This window comes from Chiloscyllium plagiosum, chromosome 29 (genome assembly GCF_004010195.1).
Source record: "Chiloscyllium plagiosum isolate BGI_BamShark_2017 chromosome 29, ASM401019v2, whole genome shotgun sequence".
In the NCBI taxonomy this organism is placed as follows: domain Eukaryota; kingdom Metazoa; phylum Chordata; class Chondrichthyes; order Orectolobiformes; family Hemiscylliidae; genus Chiloscyllium; species Chiloscyllium plagiosum.
In genome coordinates this window covers 17427061-17447433 of record NC_057738.1, presented here as the reverse complement: position 1 = coordinate 17447433, position 20373 = coordinate 17427061, and the positions used below count along the sequence as shown (strand labels likewise).

Here is a 20373-nt window from a genome sequence, read left to right as displayed (position 1 = left end):
TCCACTGGTCACAGGCCTCCAGTCTGAAAAACAACCCTCCACCACCACCCTCTGTCTTCTACTGTAGCATTTGCAAATTTCAACACTGAAATAATATCATACAATTAGAATGATAAGTCTGCACCCTCATGGATTCGTATCCTGAGCCCCCCCTGATTTATTGACCTATTTGCTTTTTAAGGGAGGCATTTATCTTGCCATATCCTCCCATCTTCAGTGTGCTCCACAAACTGCCACTTGCTTCAACATACCACGAAACAGACCAGTTCACCTAAGCACATAATCCACCATTTTAATGGCTGCTATTCTACCTTCTGAAGCAACACAGCTTGTGATATTTTGAGAATAAAACCAGCCTGTCCTCAAATCACATGGACAAACCCAGTGAGATTGCATTCTCATTTTGTTCTTGGTTTTGGGAGTATTCTCAGGAGGTGGGTCAGTGTTCCTCCTGCACATATCCTGAAACAATCACATCACCCTCAATCAATGAGAAACCAAGGTAAAGAGGCAAGGTTCACGTTGCAGCATTGAAAAGTGATACTGAAATAGGATATCTTATCAGGGCTGTGTGTTCATTGTGGAACAATTCACGGCAAGCCCCTCATCAGTATATTATTCAATAGGTCCTATTTTAAAGGGACATCTCCAGATACCTCAGGAGCACAACAGAATTAACAACATGAATCAAAAACATTATCAATATAACATGTTGATAAGTAACATTTCTAATACAATCTGCCAGTGACCATTTGTAAGATCATAAAATAAAGTAGAACAGAAGGAGGCCATTAAACCCATCATGTCTGTGCTGGCTAGATCTGGTCCCATTTTCCTGCTTCTTCCCCAACGATCAGTTAATATTTTCCTTTTAAATCGTTATCTGATTACCTCTCTGAAAATGACCATTTGAACCTGTTTCCACTACCCATTCAAGCAGTACATTCCAATTCACTGTGAAAATAAAAATTCCTCTGCCTTTTTAAAATTGTATCCTCCTCAAGTTATGAAACTTCTAGTGAAAACTGTTTCTCCTCCTTACTTCATCAAAACTGTTCATGATTTCAAACCTCCCTTTCTAATAAGGAGAACAGCCCAACTTCTTGAATCTCTCAGTCGAACTGACATATTTAATCTTAGGTACTGTCATAATCCCTTTTAATTATATGGGTTCTAATTTTAACAAGTCTATTAGATGACCTTTTGACAAATGCCTCGTGGGAGTCTAAACTCTCTATTGAAATTTCTAATAAGCTGACTTAACATTGCCTGAATGAGCATTCGACACCTAATTGATGTTACTGTATCAGTTTCACAATTTTTCTGCATTCAGCGAGCAGATCAATTCCATTTAATAGCTCACAATGAGCTCAAAATTATGCCATCCACCCAAAAGTTAATAAGCAGGAGGTCTTCCTTCTTCTCAGTAGCACTTCAAGAGTTTGTAAAAACTACACTAGTTAGACGAGCACAATTTTAAATTATAGTCTTTATTTTCTTAATTCAGTAATCAAGGTTGCATTAAAGAGTTCATGGGATCATAGAGGGCAGAGCAAAGTCATTTGTGCGCCAGTGCAAGGTCTTTGAAAGACTTATCCAATTAGTTCCACTCTTCTTGTTCTGCAGAATTTTGGTGATATCTTTTTCTCTTGTCTCATATATATTTCCAATGGGGGTCAGTTAGCTCAGTTGGTTGAATGGCTGGTTTACGATGCAGAGAGATGCTGTTTGTTCAGCATGTGTTCAATCCTGCACCAGCTGAGGGTACAAATGAAGGACTGTCCTTCTCAACCTCCTCTATCATCTGAGGTGTGGTGACCCTCAAATTAAACCACCATCAGTCCTCTCTCTCTCATGAGAGAGCAGCTCTCTGGGACTATGGCAACTTTACCCTTTTACCTTCAAATGTATCCAGTTGCCTTTGGAAATAAAAGTTGAATCTGACCGCATCGCCTTTTATGGGAAATATTCCAGACCGTCAATGAGTTAAGAATACCCCCCAACTCCCTGCTGTTCTCTTCGTCAATTTCTCTCAAACAAATGCATTGAATTTAGGAGTTGGGATCTCATGTTGTGGTTGTACAGGACACTGCATTCTGGTCTCCTTGTGAAAGGAAAGGTGATGTTAAACTTGAAAGGATTCAAAAAAATTTACAAGGATGTTACAAGGGCTTGGAGGACTTGAGCTATAGGGGGTGGCTGAGTAGGCTAGGGTTTCTTTTCCCCTGGAGCATCAGAGGATGACAGGTACCTTTTTAGAAAATCATGAGGGGCATGGATTGCGTGAATAGACAAGGTCTCTTTCGCAGGATAGGGAAGTTCAAACTAGACGGCATAGATTTTAAAGTGAGAGGGGGAAAAATTTAAAAGGGACCTGAGGGGCAATATTTTCACGCTGAGGGTGGTGCGAGTATGAAGTAAGGTGCCAGAAGAAATGGTAGAAGCTGGTACAATTACAACATTTAAATGGCATCCGGATGTGTATATGAATAGGAAGGGTTTAAAGGGATATGGGCCAAATGCTGACAAATGGGACTAGATCAGTTTAGGATATCTGGTCAGCATGGAGGAGTTGGACCGAAGGGTCTGTTTCCGTGCTGTATAATCCTATAACTCCGTGTTCTTTAATCTTTTCCCAATTGAAACGTTTTCTTTTTGCCGTATATACTCTCATAATAGTCGAACTTTTTGACTGCTTTTTCAGATTAAATAAATGGAGTTGACTCTCCATGGATACTACTTTTGAGGAGCTGAAATTCATGCCCATCAAAATTCATACCGTATCATTAGCGGAAGCCCAATTGATCTCTAAACGAATAAAGAAAAAAATGAATTATGATAATTCTGAAAACCCAGAGGAGAATAAAACAGCCAGCTTCCTTTTTTTTCCTGGTGGTGGTACATAAATAATGATTTACACACTTGTTTTTCACTGTGTCCGACACCTGCATACACACGACGTGGGTGCAGGGAAAAGATAAGCACTACCGCTGTGGAAAAAAGTAACATGAGTATCAGCTATCCTGTTCACTCTGAGAGCTGGCTCTGAGCTAGCCAGATCAGTGTCAAGGAATCTACATGTGTAAACAAAAGGTAAAACAGCCAGTGGACTGGAAGACCAGGAGCGGAGCTGAACAACTGGCAGACTGGAAAGATGGAGTGGGATGTGACAGCTGGCACACTGACTCACAAACGTTAACCTGTTATCTGTGAAGAACTAGGGTTGACATTTACACCAGATATATGGAAAATTCCAGGTTTTTTGGCCAAACATAGGGGGTTGACATTTACATGAGGTCGATTTATTCCTCGAGTATATGCGGTATTTACTTGTGTTCAAAACTGAAAGTTTTTAATGTTCTGTCAGATCTCCCTTTAATCTGCTCGTTCTGCTCTAAGCAACACAGTCTGATTTTCTATAGACTAAAGCAGTGATCATTTTGATACTGCACTGAACACTCAATTAGCTGATGGATGATCTCTACCTCCCCTCCATTTTCACCCCTGTTTGCTCCATGTTACCTGATTGTCTTATCCATCCAAATCCTAACTTGTTCGTTCTCATGGCTCCAGCAGCTATAGTCTTTAAAAGCAAGAGTTTATTTCATTTCCAATGCGTTTTGTGAGTAAATCTGTTCCCTGATTTCCATACTAAATGGCATGGCTCTTCATTAAAGATTTTGTTTTCCTGTTCGTTCTTAAGGAAATTGTCGTTTTTTCCATGCCTACTCTACCAAAGCAATTTAATTATTGTTGAGAAAAGATGCATGCAGTCATGGCATTTTCATCAGGACTAATGCAAGGTTACCAAAGTTTGAAGGGAGTAGCAAATTATACTGGATGAGAAATCGTGTGGATTGTAAGGCAAGTAGACTTTGATTGCTCAAATTGTTGCTGTGAAAAAAGCACTAAGATACAGTTATGTCCCAAGCTTTCACTTAAATTCAAAGTGCTACAAGACAGCAGTAATGTGAGCCTGGTACCGCTGAGGTGGGTGGGGGGGGGGGTGGAAGGAAGGCAGGGAGACTGTAAGCATCCAGGTCGGCTCAGAGTGAATGAGTGCAGCTGAAGAGCCCGGAGATTAACCTGGTCCAATGAGCTAGGTGTATTTCCTTGGGCACTAAGTATTCTTACTTTGACAGCATCGAAGTACAGGAATATCCCTGAAGGTTGTTAGAGGTTGGTGCATGTCAGATGCCAATGTCTGTGGATGTGTGAGGAGGGGGGGGGGGGGGGTGTTGTGCGTATGGTTTGATGACAGCATCCGGTTAGTTGGGAATGCCATTTGTGTTGCTGCCGTCAGTCAAATTTTTGAGAAATCTTATCCTTCCAGAGAAGTCTGCTGTAAACTTGGCACTTTTCCAGATTGAAAGTGATTGCCTTTTTCATGTTCAGGAGAGAAGTGCCCAGCCTCCCTCAAATTGCCAAGTGGAGAATGCACATAGACTCCTTGTTGGAGTAAGGTTCAGGATCATGGGTGCCATTCCCATGTGCAATTATAGATAGCAACCATCATGGACATGGGGATCCAGTTCTTAATGCATGGAAGAAGCCCTTTGGCCCATCATTTCTATGGCAGTTATCAATTGTTTATCGATTATTCCATTTTCCAGCACTTGTCCCAAAGCCTTGTATCCTGTGGCATTTCAACTACTTGCCTGACTACTACTTTTTAATAGCTGGAGGGTTCCCACCTCTACTCCTTTTATTAGGCATTGAGCTCCAGATATTCACCGCCCTCTGGGTGAAAAACATTTTCCTCAAATTCCCTCCAACTATCCTGCTCCTTACCTGAGAATTCTGCCCCGCTGTTATTGACCTCTCTACTAAAGGGAAACATTTCTCCCTATCTGCCTTGTGTATACCCCTCAGAACTTTGTACACTTCAGATCCCCCCCTTAGCCGCCTTTGCTCTCAGAAAAGCAGCGCGGCCTGTCTAGTCTCTCTTTATAGCTGAATCTCTCTCGCCCATGCATCATGTTGGTGAATCTCCTCTGCGCACTCTCTAGGGCGATCCCATCCTTCCCATGGTCTGGTAACCAGAACTGCACACAGTACTCCAGCTGTGGTCTAACTAACATTGTTTCAGCTCCATCACATCTGCTTGCTGCTGTATTCTTGACTTAATTAATAAAAAGCAATCCCATATACCTTCTTAACCATCTTTTATCTACCTCCTGTTGCCCTCAGATTAGAGGACACACATACTATGGTCCCTCAGATCCTCTACACTACCAATAAGTGATTTTAAATTAAAAGTTATGAAAACACACCTTTTTCCATAAGCATTCAAGCATCGGCCCAGTATGTGGCTTGTTGGTCTAGGGGTATGATTCTTGCTTTGGGGCTTCTACTACGCAGACTTGCAAGAGATCCCAGGTTCAAATCCTGGACGAGCCCACATTTCTTAGGGGGTGGCACGGTGGCTCAGTGGCTAGCACTAATGCCTCACAGCACCAGGGTCCCAGGTTCAATTCCAGCCTCGGGCGACTGTATGGAGTTTGCACATTCTCCATGTCTGTGTGGGTTTCCTCCGGGTGCTCTGGTTTCCTCCCACAATCCAAAGATGTGCAGGTTAGGTGAATTGGCATGTTGAATTGCCCATAGTGTTAGGTGCACTAGTCAGAAGGAAATGGGTCTGGGTGGGTTACTCTTTGGAGGGTCGGTGTGGACTTGTTGGGCCAAAAGGCTTGTTTCCACACTGTAGGGAATATACTGGGATTTCTGAAGAAGGGCTTATGCCCGAAACGTCGATTCTCCTGCTGCTTGGATGCTGCCTGGCATGCTGTGTTTTTCCAGCACGACATTTTTCAACTGTAGGGAATATAATCTAATCTAATCTGTAATATCTCCTGTAGCTCAGTGTCAGTTTATTCTGTGAGTCGCCCTGGGATTTTTTACTGCCTTTAAAATTGCTATGGAATTATGTATAAAATTATAAAGAAAATTCTATAGTGTATGTATGATTATATTTGATTACACTGTTGAAGAGAATATCCCTGCCAACTAATTGCTTTAACTACTCTGGGTCACCAGCACCACTGTTAACAATGAATCTGTTAGAAAAACGTGATGGTAAAAATAAACTGGAACAGTTTATGGGTGTGAGTCTAGCCCTCTTGCTCCATCACACTTACTTTGACACTTAATTGAATAAATCTGCATCATGAAGCAATGCCACAGAATATGCCATGACACCCACAGGGCGTGCTGCTACTATTTAAATACATAGGAAGTCCTGATTTAATGTTGTAATTGTGTTCCTGAAAATTGTAACTTTCCACATTTAGATATAAAGATCAAGCTTCATGCCCTTTGAATTGAAATACTTTCCACTGTTAATTTCTTACATTGTTTAAATAGTTATTTCATTTACCAAGTGGAGAAGAAATTTGGCAATTTAATACTTGCAGTATCTCCCATTTGTTGCCGATCCTGCTCTCTGACTTGCCTCCTCTCACCAATCCTCAGACTTGCTACCTCCCCTACTCCCTGACTCAGTCGTGATGCTGATCCTCCAACTTGCAGCCTCACCCAATCCCTGACCCGCCTGCCCGCCCTCCAGCTCTTTGTTCTTGCCATATCTCCTGCTTTCTGGTACCCGCTCACTGCTGCTCCTGAGCCCGTGTTGTGACTGAACCTCAGGAGATGAGTGGACAGATGCAGGAAGAACAGTGTTGAATTTCAGGACGGTAAATTCTGATCAAGTGGGTTTATGGCCAGCTTTGCCCCTTTTCTTTTCGATCTGCAATGTGCATCACCCTCCCACTCTAGTTTAAGAGCCTTCAGGATATGCTTCTGCATCCATAGCCCAAGCTTGGGAAATGAGGGCACTGGCACGTAGGTTTTACTGAGGTGGACAGGAGTCATGTCATTGCAGGTTCCACTAAGGTATTTCCACTCCTTGCAATTTTCCCATCTTCTGCCCTCTCACTAACACCCCATCTGTTAATCTCCCTGGGCCCTGCAGGCCTGGCCACAGTGAGATCTCAACCTTGCCTAAGTATTTGGCCTAAATTAGAGTATGATCAAACTCGATGTTAAATGGGTTTCACTCTCCACGGGCGCAGCCAGACTTGCTGGCTTTCTCCAGCACTTTTTTGTTTGCCGCAGACTTCCCATTGGCTGAGTTCCTGGTTCAAAATGTATGGTCAGGTTCAAAATGAGGAATTGTGTTACAAGTAACAGATACCTTGCAGCAACAAAAAATGAGTTCCTGGTTCCCCTTCCCCAGAGGTCTGCCTGGAGTCTCACCAGTCACCACTGCCGCTGGGGAAGCTGAAGTTATTAAAGAATCGGAGGTTTGCAGCTTCACTACTGCTACAAAGATGAAATTACTGACACACTTTGTCATCGTCTCTTGACATCCTACAGCAGTAAATGCGAATGTATGGTCAGGTTCAAAATGAGGAATTGTGTTACAAGTAACAGATACCTTGCAGCAACAAAAAATGATCATGGAAACAAATACAGAGCAGTTGAAGCTAACTAAAGGTGAAGTGGCAATTAACACCACTCTGGGCGAAAGTGAGGACAGCAGATACTGAAGATTAGAGTCGAGAGTGTGGTGCTGGAAAAGCACAGCAGGTCAGGCAGCATCCGAGGAGCTAGAGAGTCCTTTGAGGGCTTTTGCCAATTAACATCACTCTGTCAGCCAAACAGTCAGAGGCAGAGTAGGACTTAACAGCGTACACAGTCTATTTAGTCAACAGAATCTGTTTAAAAGGCATCTATATAAGCAAGAACAAACAAAATTTTAACTGAAACTACAGAAAGCTCTCCCAGTAAAAGTAGCATTATTTTACCACCTAAATACAGAGAATACAAATTATATGGATAAAACTTATTCCAGTGATATAGAGGGAAATTGCTCACTCGCTTATATCCATTGTGGCTAAGAATTGTTATCATGCTATGAATAGTCAATTGAGGGTGTTTCAGCATGTGACTGAAGTATTAACGCCAAGAGGTTTCACTTCACACCAATATTTCTGTTACAATGTAAATGGAGCCAGAATCCAGAGATAGGGTTTAACATGATACCAGAATAAATCAGAGTGAGGCTCTGTACAGGTAATAGTTTCTGCTTTACTTCAGCGTCTGCTTTACTTACATTCCGAAAGTTTAACATTAGCGTGAAGCCAAAACAGCAAATTCTGTTGCAGGAGTATGTGGCAGCACCAATTTTAAGATACACAATATTTCTAAGCATGTCTGTGTGAAAGAAATAACTTGTTTCAGTAATGCCTTTCACAACCCCAGAACATCCCAAAACACTTTAAAGCCGATGAAGTATTTTTGAAGTACTGTCACTGTTTTAAAATAGGAAGCTAATTTCCTGACAAGTCCTGCAAACAGTAATGAAATGACTATTCTTTTTTTTTTTAAAAAAAATGTTGTTTAAGGGAACGATTTTAGCCAGGACCCTGAATTTGAAATGAAGTTATTGTCACGTGTACCGAGGCACAGTGAAATGCTTTGTCTTGTGAGCAATACAGGGAGATCACAGAGTTAAGTAGCGTAGATAAGTAAATAATAGGTAAAAAGTGGCAAAAACCAAAACACAGGTACAGGCAAATGCTAAGAGTTTGTGAGTCCATTCAGTATCCTAACAACAGTAGGATAGAAACTGTTTTGAAACTGGCTGGTGCATGTGTTCAGGCTTCTGTACCTTCTCCCTGATGGTAGAGGTTGTAGAAAAACATTGCCAGGGTGGGATGGATCTTTGAGAATGCTGACGGCCTTTCCTTGACAGTGGGCCTGGTAGATGGATTCTATAGATGGTAGGTCGGCCTTTGTGATTGTCCAGGCCGAGTTCACCACTCTTTGTAACCATCTCCGATCTTGAATGGTACAGTTGCCCCACCAGCTAGTGATACATCCAGACAGAATGCTGTTGACTGATCATCTATAAAAGTTGGCAAGAGTATTCGCCGTCATGCCTAATTTCCTCAGCTGCCTGAGGAAGCAGAGACATTGTTGGGCCTTTGTAACCAGTGCATCCACATGAAGAGTCCAAGAAAGCTTGTTGTTGACCGCTCCCAGGAGCTTAACACTCTCTCTCTAATCATTCCACCTCTGTGTTGTTAATGTTTCGGGGGAGGGCATGAGTAACATTCCGCCAAAAGTCAGTAATGAGTTCCTTGGTTTTGCTGGCATTGAGAGCGAGATTGTTCTCAGTGCACTGTTATAGCAGTTCTTCCACCTCCCGTCCATAGTCTGTTTTGTCGCCATCTGAAATTCGACCAACTATGGTGGTGTCATCAGCGAACTTGTGAATGGCATTACTCTGGTATTTGATGCAGTCATAGGTATACAGCGAGTATGGTAGGGGGCTGAATATGCACCCCTGGGGGGCTCCAGTATTGAGTGTTAGTGAGTATTGAGTGTGCTCCTGCTCCTCAAAATGATGGCATGGGTTTTTTTTCCAAGTCCACCTGAGAGGACAGATGCGGTCTGAGTTTCACGTCTTCCCCCAGGAGATTGAATCCAAACCAGAATTTATGAACCATCGTCCAGTTTATGCCACTATCATTCAGATGGACCGACATGGGCACTTGTGATGTTCCTGTGATTTTTATTGCGTGATCCTTTCATCAATAGTAGTAGTCTGTTGGATGAAGTGATTTGATTGTTACATTGGATTTAACAACATACTCCAATATTACCAGAATTACAAAACACAAGCATGCAGTAAGGAAACTTATTGTAGCCTTAGGGTAAAAATAAGGTTTTTTTTGGATTCAATAATGACACCAGGGTTTGAATCAAAATTAACAATGTATAAATGTACCCTACCATCCTGGGATATACTATGCTTTATTTTTATGTCCATCGGTTTTCAACTTAAAAATAGTGTGCTATGAAATGGCCATTACATTGTAATATTTGTGTACATGGTCATGATGACAAAGCTGATTCCACCACTCCAATCCCTGTTAATGTTATGTTCCTCCTAGAGACAGGTAACTTTTTTAAAAAGAGAGAAATTCAAAATTCCAGTTGATAGCCAAAAGGATGACAGAATACGAGTTCATGTTTTAAGACTTTTTTTCATTGTAGCACACAGACCAGAAGTAATGTTGACTAAGCACTTTTTGTGGGCAAGCTATATTTTCAACAGAAGTTCCAGCTTTTATTTCTAACACAACTGAAAATCCACTTCACATGGACCTGTATACTTGATACTGTACCTTAAGTGGTACTTCAATTCTCCCCAGAACCAGTCCAAAGTGATTCTTAACTGTTGAGAGTTACTTCCATTCCATTCCTTTCCTAACCTAGTAACCTTTAACCTCCAAACAGTCTGTTTTGAAAAGATTTGTATCTCAGGTTTAGGTTCTGGATCGTTGGTTAATCTGTAAATTAGGTTCCAGATAGTGAGACTATGGATCTGAAGGGGGCTTTTGGTTTGTGAATTTTGGGTAATCCATAGAAGCATAGTGTGTTGGATCCGTCTGGTTTCATTTTTTTTTCTGGAAGTCGGTCTTGTTTATTTCTCCTGAATTCTGAAGTTTTTTGGGTAGGGATGTGATTCGACTCTCTAGTTGTGGGGTTGGGTCTATCCATGAGCTGTCTTTCAGAGTGAGCATTTTTTATTTCTTGGTAATTTCCTTTCTAGCACAAGCTAGGCAAGCCATTCACCCGCATTGCCAAACCCCACAAATTGGGTCTTTTCAATCTGAGCACAGCCATAGCCCACTTCCAGTTTTGAACTGCTGTTTCCCTCCTGAATCTTAGGATTGCTAATCAAATCACTCTGAAGTTAATTTGAGTTCATGGACGGTTGAATGAAGTCTTTGATCCATTGTCTTAGAGTTGAGTCAAATAGCATGGAAACAGACCTTTCAGTCCAACCAGTCCATGCCAACCATGTTCCCAAACTAAACTCATCAAACCTGCCTGCACTTGGCCCATATCCCTCTAAATCTTTCCTATTCCAGAGCTTATCAAGATACATTTTAAATGCTGTAACTGTACCTGCACCCATCTCTTTCTCTGAAAATTAATTCCACACATGGACCACTCGCTCCTCGTGTCCTTTTTAAACCTTTCTCCTCTCATATGCCCCCTAGTTTTGAACTCCCCCGATCTAGGGAAAAGACCCTTGTCATTCACCTTATCTATGCCCCTCATGATTTTAATAAACCTCTATAAGGTCACCTGACAATTTCCTCTGCTCCATTGGAAAAAAGTCCCAGTCTTTCCAGTCCATCATCTTATCTCAAAACTTCCGATTTCAGCAGCATCCAAGTAAATCTTTTTTTGAGCCCTCTCCAGCTTAATATCCTTCCTATATCAGGGAGACCAGAACTGGACACAGTATTTCGGAAAGGGCCTCGGCAACATCCTGAACAATCTCAACATGACGTTCCAGCTCCTGTACTCAAAGGTCTGAGCATTGAAGGCAAGCATGCTAAACGCCTTCTTTATCACCCTGTCTATCTGTGACGCAAATTTCAAATCTTGTAGAACTGTCATAAATTATTATTTTATCTCAGCTATGCAGTAAACCTGGCCTCCTTTTCCATGTTCTTGATCAACTTTGGGGACTGGTAGCTTGTTTCTATAGACTGTCTACTTCCAACATTGCAGGACTGCCAGCTCTAAACACTCCTCGGCCACCCCCTCACTTAGACCCACACCCAACCCATAAGAATGGGAAATGATGAAATGCTTCAAACAACAGCTTGTACTGACAGGTGTAACATTGGCTTCTCAATGAGTATCTATTGAAATACCTAGCTACTTATAGTTTCACTGTCTGGAGGAAGAAAACCAGCAATAAAAAAATGTAATGAGGTTAGAGATAAACAGTTACCTCTCTGAAAATTCAAAACAAACAAAAAATGAGTTATTTGTTACTAAGATTGACACAATTCATTCAGCTGCCCTTGGAATTTTATTACGATAAAGGTGCTTTAGAAATATAAGTTGTGAATCTTGATCTGAATTGTATAACCATGTTGTGTTTCATTACAAGTAAGGTCAGATGCTGTGTGCTATCCAGTCCAATACCTGATACGTTTTGCCCATTTTCCTGTAGGTCGGTACAGCCAGGTATATGGCTCCCGAGGTGCTGGAGTCACGAATTAACTTGGAGGATATTGAGGCATTTAAACAAACTGATGTGTATTCAATGGCCCTCGTTCTGTGGGAGATCACATCACGATGTACAGCCATTGGTGGTAAGTGGCATTAAAGTTTTATATTTTTAGACAACAATGGGCTGTTCTTTGTTTTAACAGTAAACTTCAGATTTAATTCTATTGATGTACAGGCTCTGGAAGGTTCAACAGAAAGAAGAAAATTGATAAACAAAACATGATTGATTTCAATTGCTGCCCAGTTGCTAGCACTGTCATTGCTGAGTCCAACAGTAAACACCTCTTCTCTCCTCCCCCTCCCCCACCTCCACAGTTGGCTACAAATATTCCTACTGCACAGTTTCAAAGAAGAGCAAGGAATTACTGACCAATATTTATGAGACTACTGATATGGAATGATACATTACAGAATAAGGCACTCGGCTGATCATGTATGTGTCAACTGTTTAGGGCAATAATCCAGTTAATGTCACTGCCTGCTCTATCCCTATATCCTTGCTGATTTATTATTCTGACTTCCCTTTGAATACTACTAAGCCTATATCATTCGCCTTAATAATTCCAAATCTTAACCACCTATTACGTAAGATATTTGGCAACCTTCTTACATTTGAGGCCTGGAGTAATTAACCCTTCCATCATTCAGAACAGATTCTCTTTGTCGCATCACTAAGAAAGTAGGTTAAAAGTCCATTTATGTCATTGCCTATTGAGGGATCTTCCTATGCACAAATTGGCTGCCAGGTTTCTGACATTATACAAATCGTTCAAGTTCAAAAATACCCCCTTGCCTCTGACGTGCTTTGTGACACTGTAGGGTCTTGAAGCGCTCCACACAAATTTATTGTCATAGGATAGATCAGCTCCAGTTAACCTGGATTTGAAGGTGTTTTGATAAATTGATTTTCTGCCATTTATCCAAAATAATGTTGCTGACTAGAATGATGTCAAATTCTATGTAACTGATGTTCCACTGCTGTTGTCTGGGGTGCATAAGCTGGTCACAAGCTCCTCCCTTTAATTTTCAACTAATGCAGATCATACAGAGCTTCACTCCATTGCATTAAGATTCAATTGCAAATAATATAAGCTCAAATATTGGCCCCTTCGATATATTCTGATCCTTCCATATCTTTCTGGACCTACTGAAATTTCTTGTACGCTGAGACTCTGACTGTATGACTCTATTGAGTGCAGCCAATAGACAGTAACACATTCCATCTGTTAGTGTAAAAGTGCCTAAGAGCTGACAATCTAATCTGAGTTAAAATTAACTCAACTTCCATAAAGCACGGTATAGTGCATTGAAGAATGATCTGAATTGAACTAAGAGTCAGACGGAAAAGCTGTAAGCTGTCCAAAGCTGAACAAAGAGACTTTGGAGCGCAGGTTCACATTTTCTTGAAAGTAGAATCGCAGGTAGACAGTATAGTGAAGGAGGCGTTTGGTATGCTTTCCTTTATTGGTCAGAGTATTGAGTACAGGAGTTGGGAGGTCATGTTGCGGCTGTACAGGACATTGGTTAGGCTGCTTTTGGAATATTGTGTGCAATTCTGGTCTCTTTCCTATCGGAAGGATGTTGTGAAACATGAAAGGGTTCAGAAAATATTAACAAGAATGTTGCCAGGTTTGGAGGATTTGAGCTCTAGGGAGAGGTTGAATAGGTTGGTGCTGTTTTCCCTGGACCGTCGGAAGCTACGGGGTGATCTTATAGAGGTTTATAAAATCATGAGGAGCATGGATAGGGTAAAGAGATAGTCTTTTTCGCAGGGTGGGGGAGTCCAGAACTAGAGGGTATAGGTTCAGGGTGAGAGAGGAAAGATAAAAAAGGGACCTAAGGGGCAACTTGTCATGCAGAAGGTGGTACATGCATGGAATGAGCTGCCAGAGGAAGTGGTGGAGGTTGATACAATTACGCCATTTAAAAGGCATCGGGATGGGTATATGAATAGGAAAGGTTTAGAGGAATATGGGCCAAGTGCTGGCAAATGGGACTGGATTAGGTTAGGATGTCTGGTCGGCATGGACGAGTTGGCCTGAAGGGTCTGTTTCTGTGCTGTCATCTCTTTGACGCTATGTGACATAAATTTGAGCAGATTCAAAGCAATTGCAATTCAGCAAAGTTTGAATATGACTTTTTAAAGCTTTTTTTTTTAAAAAATGCTCCTAATTTGATATTAAATTCACAGTTTCACTTGAGAAGACAACATGGCAATATGGGAAGTGATGACCTTTGGGCAGTGTTTGGGACTGATGTATTATTTAAGAGTACTTAGATTAGATTAGATTAGATTACTTACAGTGTGGAAACAGGCCCTTCGGCCCAACAAGTCCACACCGACCCGCCGAAGCGCAACCCGCCCATACCCCTACCTTTACCCCTTTAACCTATCACTACGGGCAATTTAGCATGGCCAATTCACCTGGGAGGAAACCGGAGCACCCGGAGGAAACCCACGCAGACACGGGGAGAACTTGCAAACTCCACAGTGTTTCAATTCGCCTTACAATACTCCTTTCCAAAGTTATGTAATGAGGAAATTCCACAGGAGAATGTGCAAATCCACACAGTCAGTCGCCTGAGTCGGGAATTGAACCCGGGTCTACAGGCGCTGTGAGGCAGCAGTGCTAACCACTGGGCCACCGTGCCGCCCAAAACTGGGGCAGATAGAGCAATTAGTGCCGTGACTCGGATACGAACCGAGGTTGCTGTGGCCACAACGCAGAGTACTAACGACTATACGATCACGGCACTCCACAGACGCGCACCGGCACTCCACAGACGCGCACAAATAGTAGTTTATTCCACATATCCCTGTACTGTACTTGACCTGGGAGTCCATGATCGTAGCACCATGTCTGAATTTTAATATGTTCCAATCTGCAGCGTTAACCTCACTAATAGTAATGAGTATCAGGTTTGCACAACAAAAGTCAATTTGTGGTCTCTCCTTGTGGGTCCATGGCAACTCATTGTGATTAAATATTTGAGGCCACCTTTTTCAGTTTCTCATGAGAATAATGCAACCAAGAATTGAAGCCTTTGTCCTGCCTTTCTATGGCAAAGTTTTTTTTTAGATTAGATTAGATTACATACAGTGTGGAAACAGGCCCTTCGGCCCAATAGGTCCACACCGCCCCGCCGAAGCGCAACCCACCCATACCCCTACATTTACCCCTTACCTAACACTACGGGCAATTTAGCATGGCTAATTCACCTGACCTGCACATCTTTGAACTGTGGGAGGAAACTGGAGCACCCGGAGGAAACCCACGCAGACACGGGGAGAACGTGCAAACTCCACACAGTGTTTCAATTCGCCTTACAATACTCCTTTCCAAAGTTATGTAATGAGGAAATTCATTATCATCAGAAACCTAGGATAATACACCAACTATTGTGATTTAAAAACTGAAAATTTTGGAAGTGCTCATCTGCAGTCATTGCTTCTTCATCATCTAATTAAAAACAGTGTTAATGTCAGTAGAATACCAGAATGGCCATAACTGTTCATTCTGTTTCTAGGATACACAAGGATTCATTGAGAGATTAGTGATCCTGAATATTGACCAACACCAGCAGGTGCATGGTCAGAGAGTGCTAGGAACTTTATGCTCCCAGCTCCCTGGAGTGTTACCCATTTGCTGATGCCCACTTGACTATTCGAAAGGGAATAGAAACATGTTTTATGAAAAGATGCATTGGAAAAGAGAAACTTTGATCTCTTCTCACTCCATATTTTTGTAAGTTCATTCTTGAGAAATGAGTGTTTGTAGCAAGGCCAGCATTTATTGCCTTTGCTGGATCTCTTAGAACTCCTCCGTTCCATGTGGCTCCCATAATGTTGTTAGTTAGTTTATAGATTTTGAGCTATCAGCAATATGTCAAGTTGAAACATTGTGCGGCTTGGATGAGAACTTGGAGGTGATGGTGTTTCCATACATCTGCTATCCTTGAATTTCTGGATGAAAAAGGTTGTAGTTTGGGGAGATGCTACCAAAGATGTGATATAATTAATCAGCTCAAGATAGCAACTGACTACCAAAGCAGATGGAGAGTAATCAAAGAGAATTTTTGAAGGACATCTTCATTGTCATCATAGATATATTCTGCAGTTATGGGTGCTGGATATATTCAGTAGGTCAGGTAGCATCTGTGGGATCCTATTTCTATACTTGTCTGTTTCAAATCATGCCTTTTGTCATTCAATCATGCCTACCTCCTGCCTTGTCACAGACTTTATCTTTAATCCTTTCTTTGTAATTCTTTCCTCAAGTCCCCCAACTCACCTTTTTACCTGGCTGTGATACCTTTAAGTTTAGATCAGAGTGGTCCTGTAAAATCACAAGCAGGTCAGGCAGCATCCGAGGAGCAGGAAAATCGACGTTTCGGGCAAAAGCCCTTCATCAGGAATAGAGCTTACTATGTGATACCTTTGAGTTTATTTCCGGAGCTACTGAAAGCTCATCAGCCTGCAATAAGTGTTTCTGTCTGTACATTCCTGCCTGACTTGCACGTCGTCACCACCATTTTCCATCTATATTTTAGATTTACAGCACACACGTGTCTATCACTTTTTTTTTTACAATTGTATTCTGCAGTTGTCCAGCCTCTTTACATGTATCATCTTGCATAGGTTAAAACAACTTAGTGTTACGGATTCTGTAATTTTATTCATCTAAATTTCAAATTTGCCACTTTCACATACGTTTGTGAAGATTGGAGTTCTAATGGAACCATCAAGAAATATGGTTCTACCATCTTGCATTAAATGAAGCTTTATATGTGGTACAGAAAAACACCAGGTTGGAGCTGAGCAAGCAGCTCTGTCATGACCAGAAAAGAAAGAGAAACTTCAGTTAGATTCACAAAGCCCTTAACTTATCTTTGTTTCCCAGGTATTAAATGTTGCATGCATCCAAATACATTCTGTTTTTACTGACTCTTGCCTGTGGTAGAAAGTGTTGCAACATTGAACAGAAACAAAATTGTTTTTAAGTGTCTAATTTCGTTGTCATGAGAAACTTTGTTATGCAAGAGTGTTTTGAATGTGGATCTTCTACCACATGGAACACTTAAGGCAAAAAACATTGACACATTTAAGGGACAGCTGCATAAGTTTATAGAGATTGGAATTAAAGGGTATGTTAATAGGGTTATATGATGTAGTGTGAGAGGAGACATAAGTGGAACATGAACACTGTTAGAGACTGAAGCTTGATTTTCCTGTGCTGTAATTCAGTGTGACTCTATGTGCTGTACTGCTGACTAACTTAACTTTTCAAAAACGGCACGTTGTAAATGAAAGAAACTTGCTGCTGAATCTTGAAATTTGGAATTAAAGCCTCTAGTTCATGAAGACAACCTGAAAATCAATTGTCTCACTGCACAACTTGCCTTATATTGGTGCCATCTTGTACATTGAGCTATTGACTTTTCAGCGATCACGGTCTGAGGCCATTGTTCAGTGAAGCTTTTCAGTGAAAAGCTATCATGGGACACAGGCTCGCTGCCTGGTACCCAGCTGTGGTGTTCTGTATTCCACCACAGAATGTTAGAAATGTCAAAATAGTGACTACCCAAGAGTTAAAATCTTCCCTTAATCCATTTGTTCCTGTTACGCAGTTTTTATTGACTTAATCTGCCTGAGGACGTTTTTCCTTTTTAAAACAAATATTTCCATTATAGTCGCACTGCTGAGTAGTTATCAGCTAACAAAACATACTCTGGGCTCACGTTCCAACATTTCCAGTTGGATTACACTGTCATTTAGATGAAGCCTGTGTAGCACCTCAGGATGTGGAACATTCCGATCTGTTCTGAACACAAACCTGGGTTAAATGCTATTAAAACTGAGTTCAGGTTGATGCACCTCAAGGGGTTATCACCCACCAGCAATGGGAAAATACACAAAATGGTTGTTGCCTGAAGTTCTGGCTCTAGGACAAATAAACTTTCTTTCCTGTTGTGGTTTTTCCCCCTGATCCAGCCTGGCTCACATCAGGTGATCTCCAGTTACAAATGAGTGCAAACTGAAACGTGTTGAGACTTGGGTCTCTCTGATTGCTTTCTTTGGTTCTTTGTGCTTCTCAAATGCCAGTTCTTTGAATGTGAGGCAACGCAATTGTTTGCTTACTGAATTTGGCACGCACTTTCTTTTTAAACTAACTGTTGGCACTTGTGCCAATAATTAACAGGGCAGAGCTGACACTGAGACAAGGAATGATGTGATAGAATAATCAGCCACGTAGCTTTATACCTGAAAATCTATAGCGCTCAGTATAGTTTTTTTTTACAAAATTCTTTTAGTTTTAAATTGGCTGGTAATGCCTCAATTTAAAACTCCTAACATTGTTTAAGTGCTGACCATGGGTTTGTTGTTCCTTACTTCTAAAACATTGTAACAGGAGTCGGTCATTTAGCCTCTGGAGCCTATTCAGTCATTTAGTGAGATCATTCTTGCTCTGTGACATACCTCCATTCACTTGCCTTTGTTCTGAACCCTATACTACCATTGTTTAACAAGAACCTATTGATCCCAATTTTAAAGTTAACAATTGATCTATCACCAATTGCCATTTACAGAAAGGAATTTTATGCTTAAAAGATTTGACTTGGTTTATTAGATTTTGTCCAGCAGTCTTGGATTCCTCAACTAGTGGATACAGTTTATTTCTTTCTACCTATATCTACTGCCTGTAATATCTTTAATTTCTCTTGAATCACCTCTTAACATTCTAGACTTCAGGGAATAAACGCTAGTTGGTTTACACTCCCCCACTTAGCTACAGTGTAAGAATGAAGTTATTATTGTAGTATCAATGCAGCCAGCACCAGTAAATGCTTCTTAAGGAATTGTGTCCAGAAATGCCCTCCAAGTTCTAGCAGTGGCCTAATCAATGGTCTGTGCAACTAAGATGTGACTTCTAGTCACTTGTATTCTAGATCTCAGAATCTAAATTCTAGCATTTTATTAGTGCTCTTGGCCCCCAGGTTTCCCTGGAGCTCCACTGTTTCCATTTTCACCATTTTGAAAGTACCCTGTTCTAACCAACTTGGGTCCAAAACGGATGGTTTCAAATTTCTCTCCACTGAAATTCTTCTGTCACAGTTTTGCCTCCTAATTCAACCTAGCAATATCTCTCATACATTTTATGCTTCCTTCTACACTGCTTACAATAACACCTATTTTTATGTCATCAACAAATTTGGATCGGTGACCTGCTGTTATCTAAGTCATCATTGAGAATTGCAGTGATTAACTGAGGCACCACACAGATCCTTGAAGATTGCCATGAGTCACAAACTGTCAATTAAAGTATCCTCAGTCAACTTACAAACCAGGTCAATGAATTGCCTCTTGTTCCATGTGTCAACTTTAGCCAACTTTAGACCTTATAAAATGCCTTCTGGAAGTTTATATAACTAACACCCCGAGACTATCCTCTCAAATACATCAGTCACTTGTCAAAGTGTTCAATCAGGTTTGTCAATTATGTGCTACAAGGATTTAAATCCAAAGGTTCTTTGAACAGATGAATTTTTTTTAAGGAGTTCAGTCACTTTATCCTTAATTATGGATTCTAGTAACTTCTTGACAAGAAATGTTAAGCCATCTAGTCTAAACCTCCCCAATTCTCTCTTATCGACTTTCATAAAACATGAAGTGACATCAGCAATTTCCCAATCTCTAAGGGGGCCGCTCCCACTCGAACTTCTGAAAGATTGTAGATAGAACAGCTATAATGGTGAGTCTGACGTTAGTTGTAGGTAAGTTGTTGGAGAGGATTCCGAGAGATAGGATTTAGAACTTAGAGAACATAGAACAATACAGCACAGAACAGGCCCTTCGGCCCACGATGTTGTGCCGAACATTTGTCCTAGCTTAAGCACCCATCCATGTACCTATCCAATTGCCGCTTAAAGGTCACCAAAGATTCTGACTCTACCACTCCCACAGGCAGCGCATTCCATGCCCCCACCACTCTCTGGGTAAAGAACCCACCCCTGACATCTCCCCTATACCTTCCACCCTTCACCTTAAATTTATGTCCCCTTGTAACACTCTGTTGCACCCAGGGAAAAAGTTTCTGACTGTCTACTCTATCTATTCCTCTGATCATCTTATAAACCTCGATCAAGTCACCCCTCATCCTTCGCCGTTCCAACGAGAAAAGGCCGAGAACTCTCAACCTAGCCTCGTACGACTTCCTCTCCATTCCAGGCAACATCCTGGTAAATCTTCTCTGCACCCACTCCAAAGCT

The 20373-nt window shown here is 41.4% G+C and overlaps 1 protein-coding gene across 4 annotated transcripts in view; it reads left to right on the top strand.

Annotated features, from left to right (window-relative positions):
• Positions 1 to 20373, top strand: part of tgfbr2b (transforming growth factor beta receptor 2b) — a 79452-nt gene that overhangs the window by 38934 nt on the left and 20145 nt on the right. For all 4 annotated transcript variants that reach the window (XM_043719215.1, XM_043719216.1, XM_043719217.1 and 1 more), the window contains one exon: positions 12047 to 12188. In XM_043719215.1, the coding sequence (XP_043575150.1) occupies positions 12047 to 12188 (142 nt within the window). The remainder of the gene's footprint in view (positions 1 to 12046; positions 12189 to 20373) is intronic.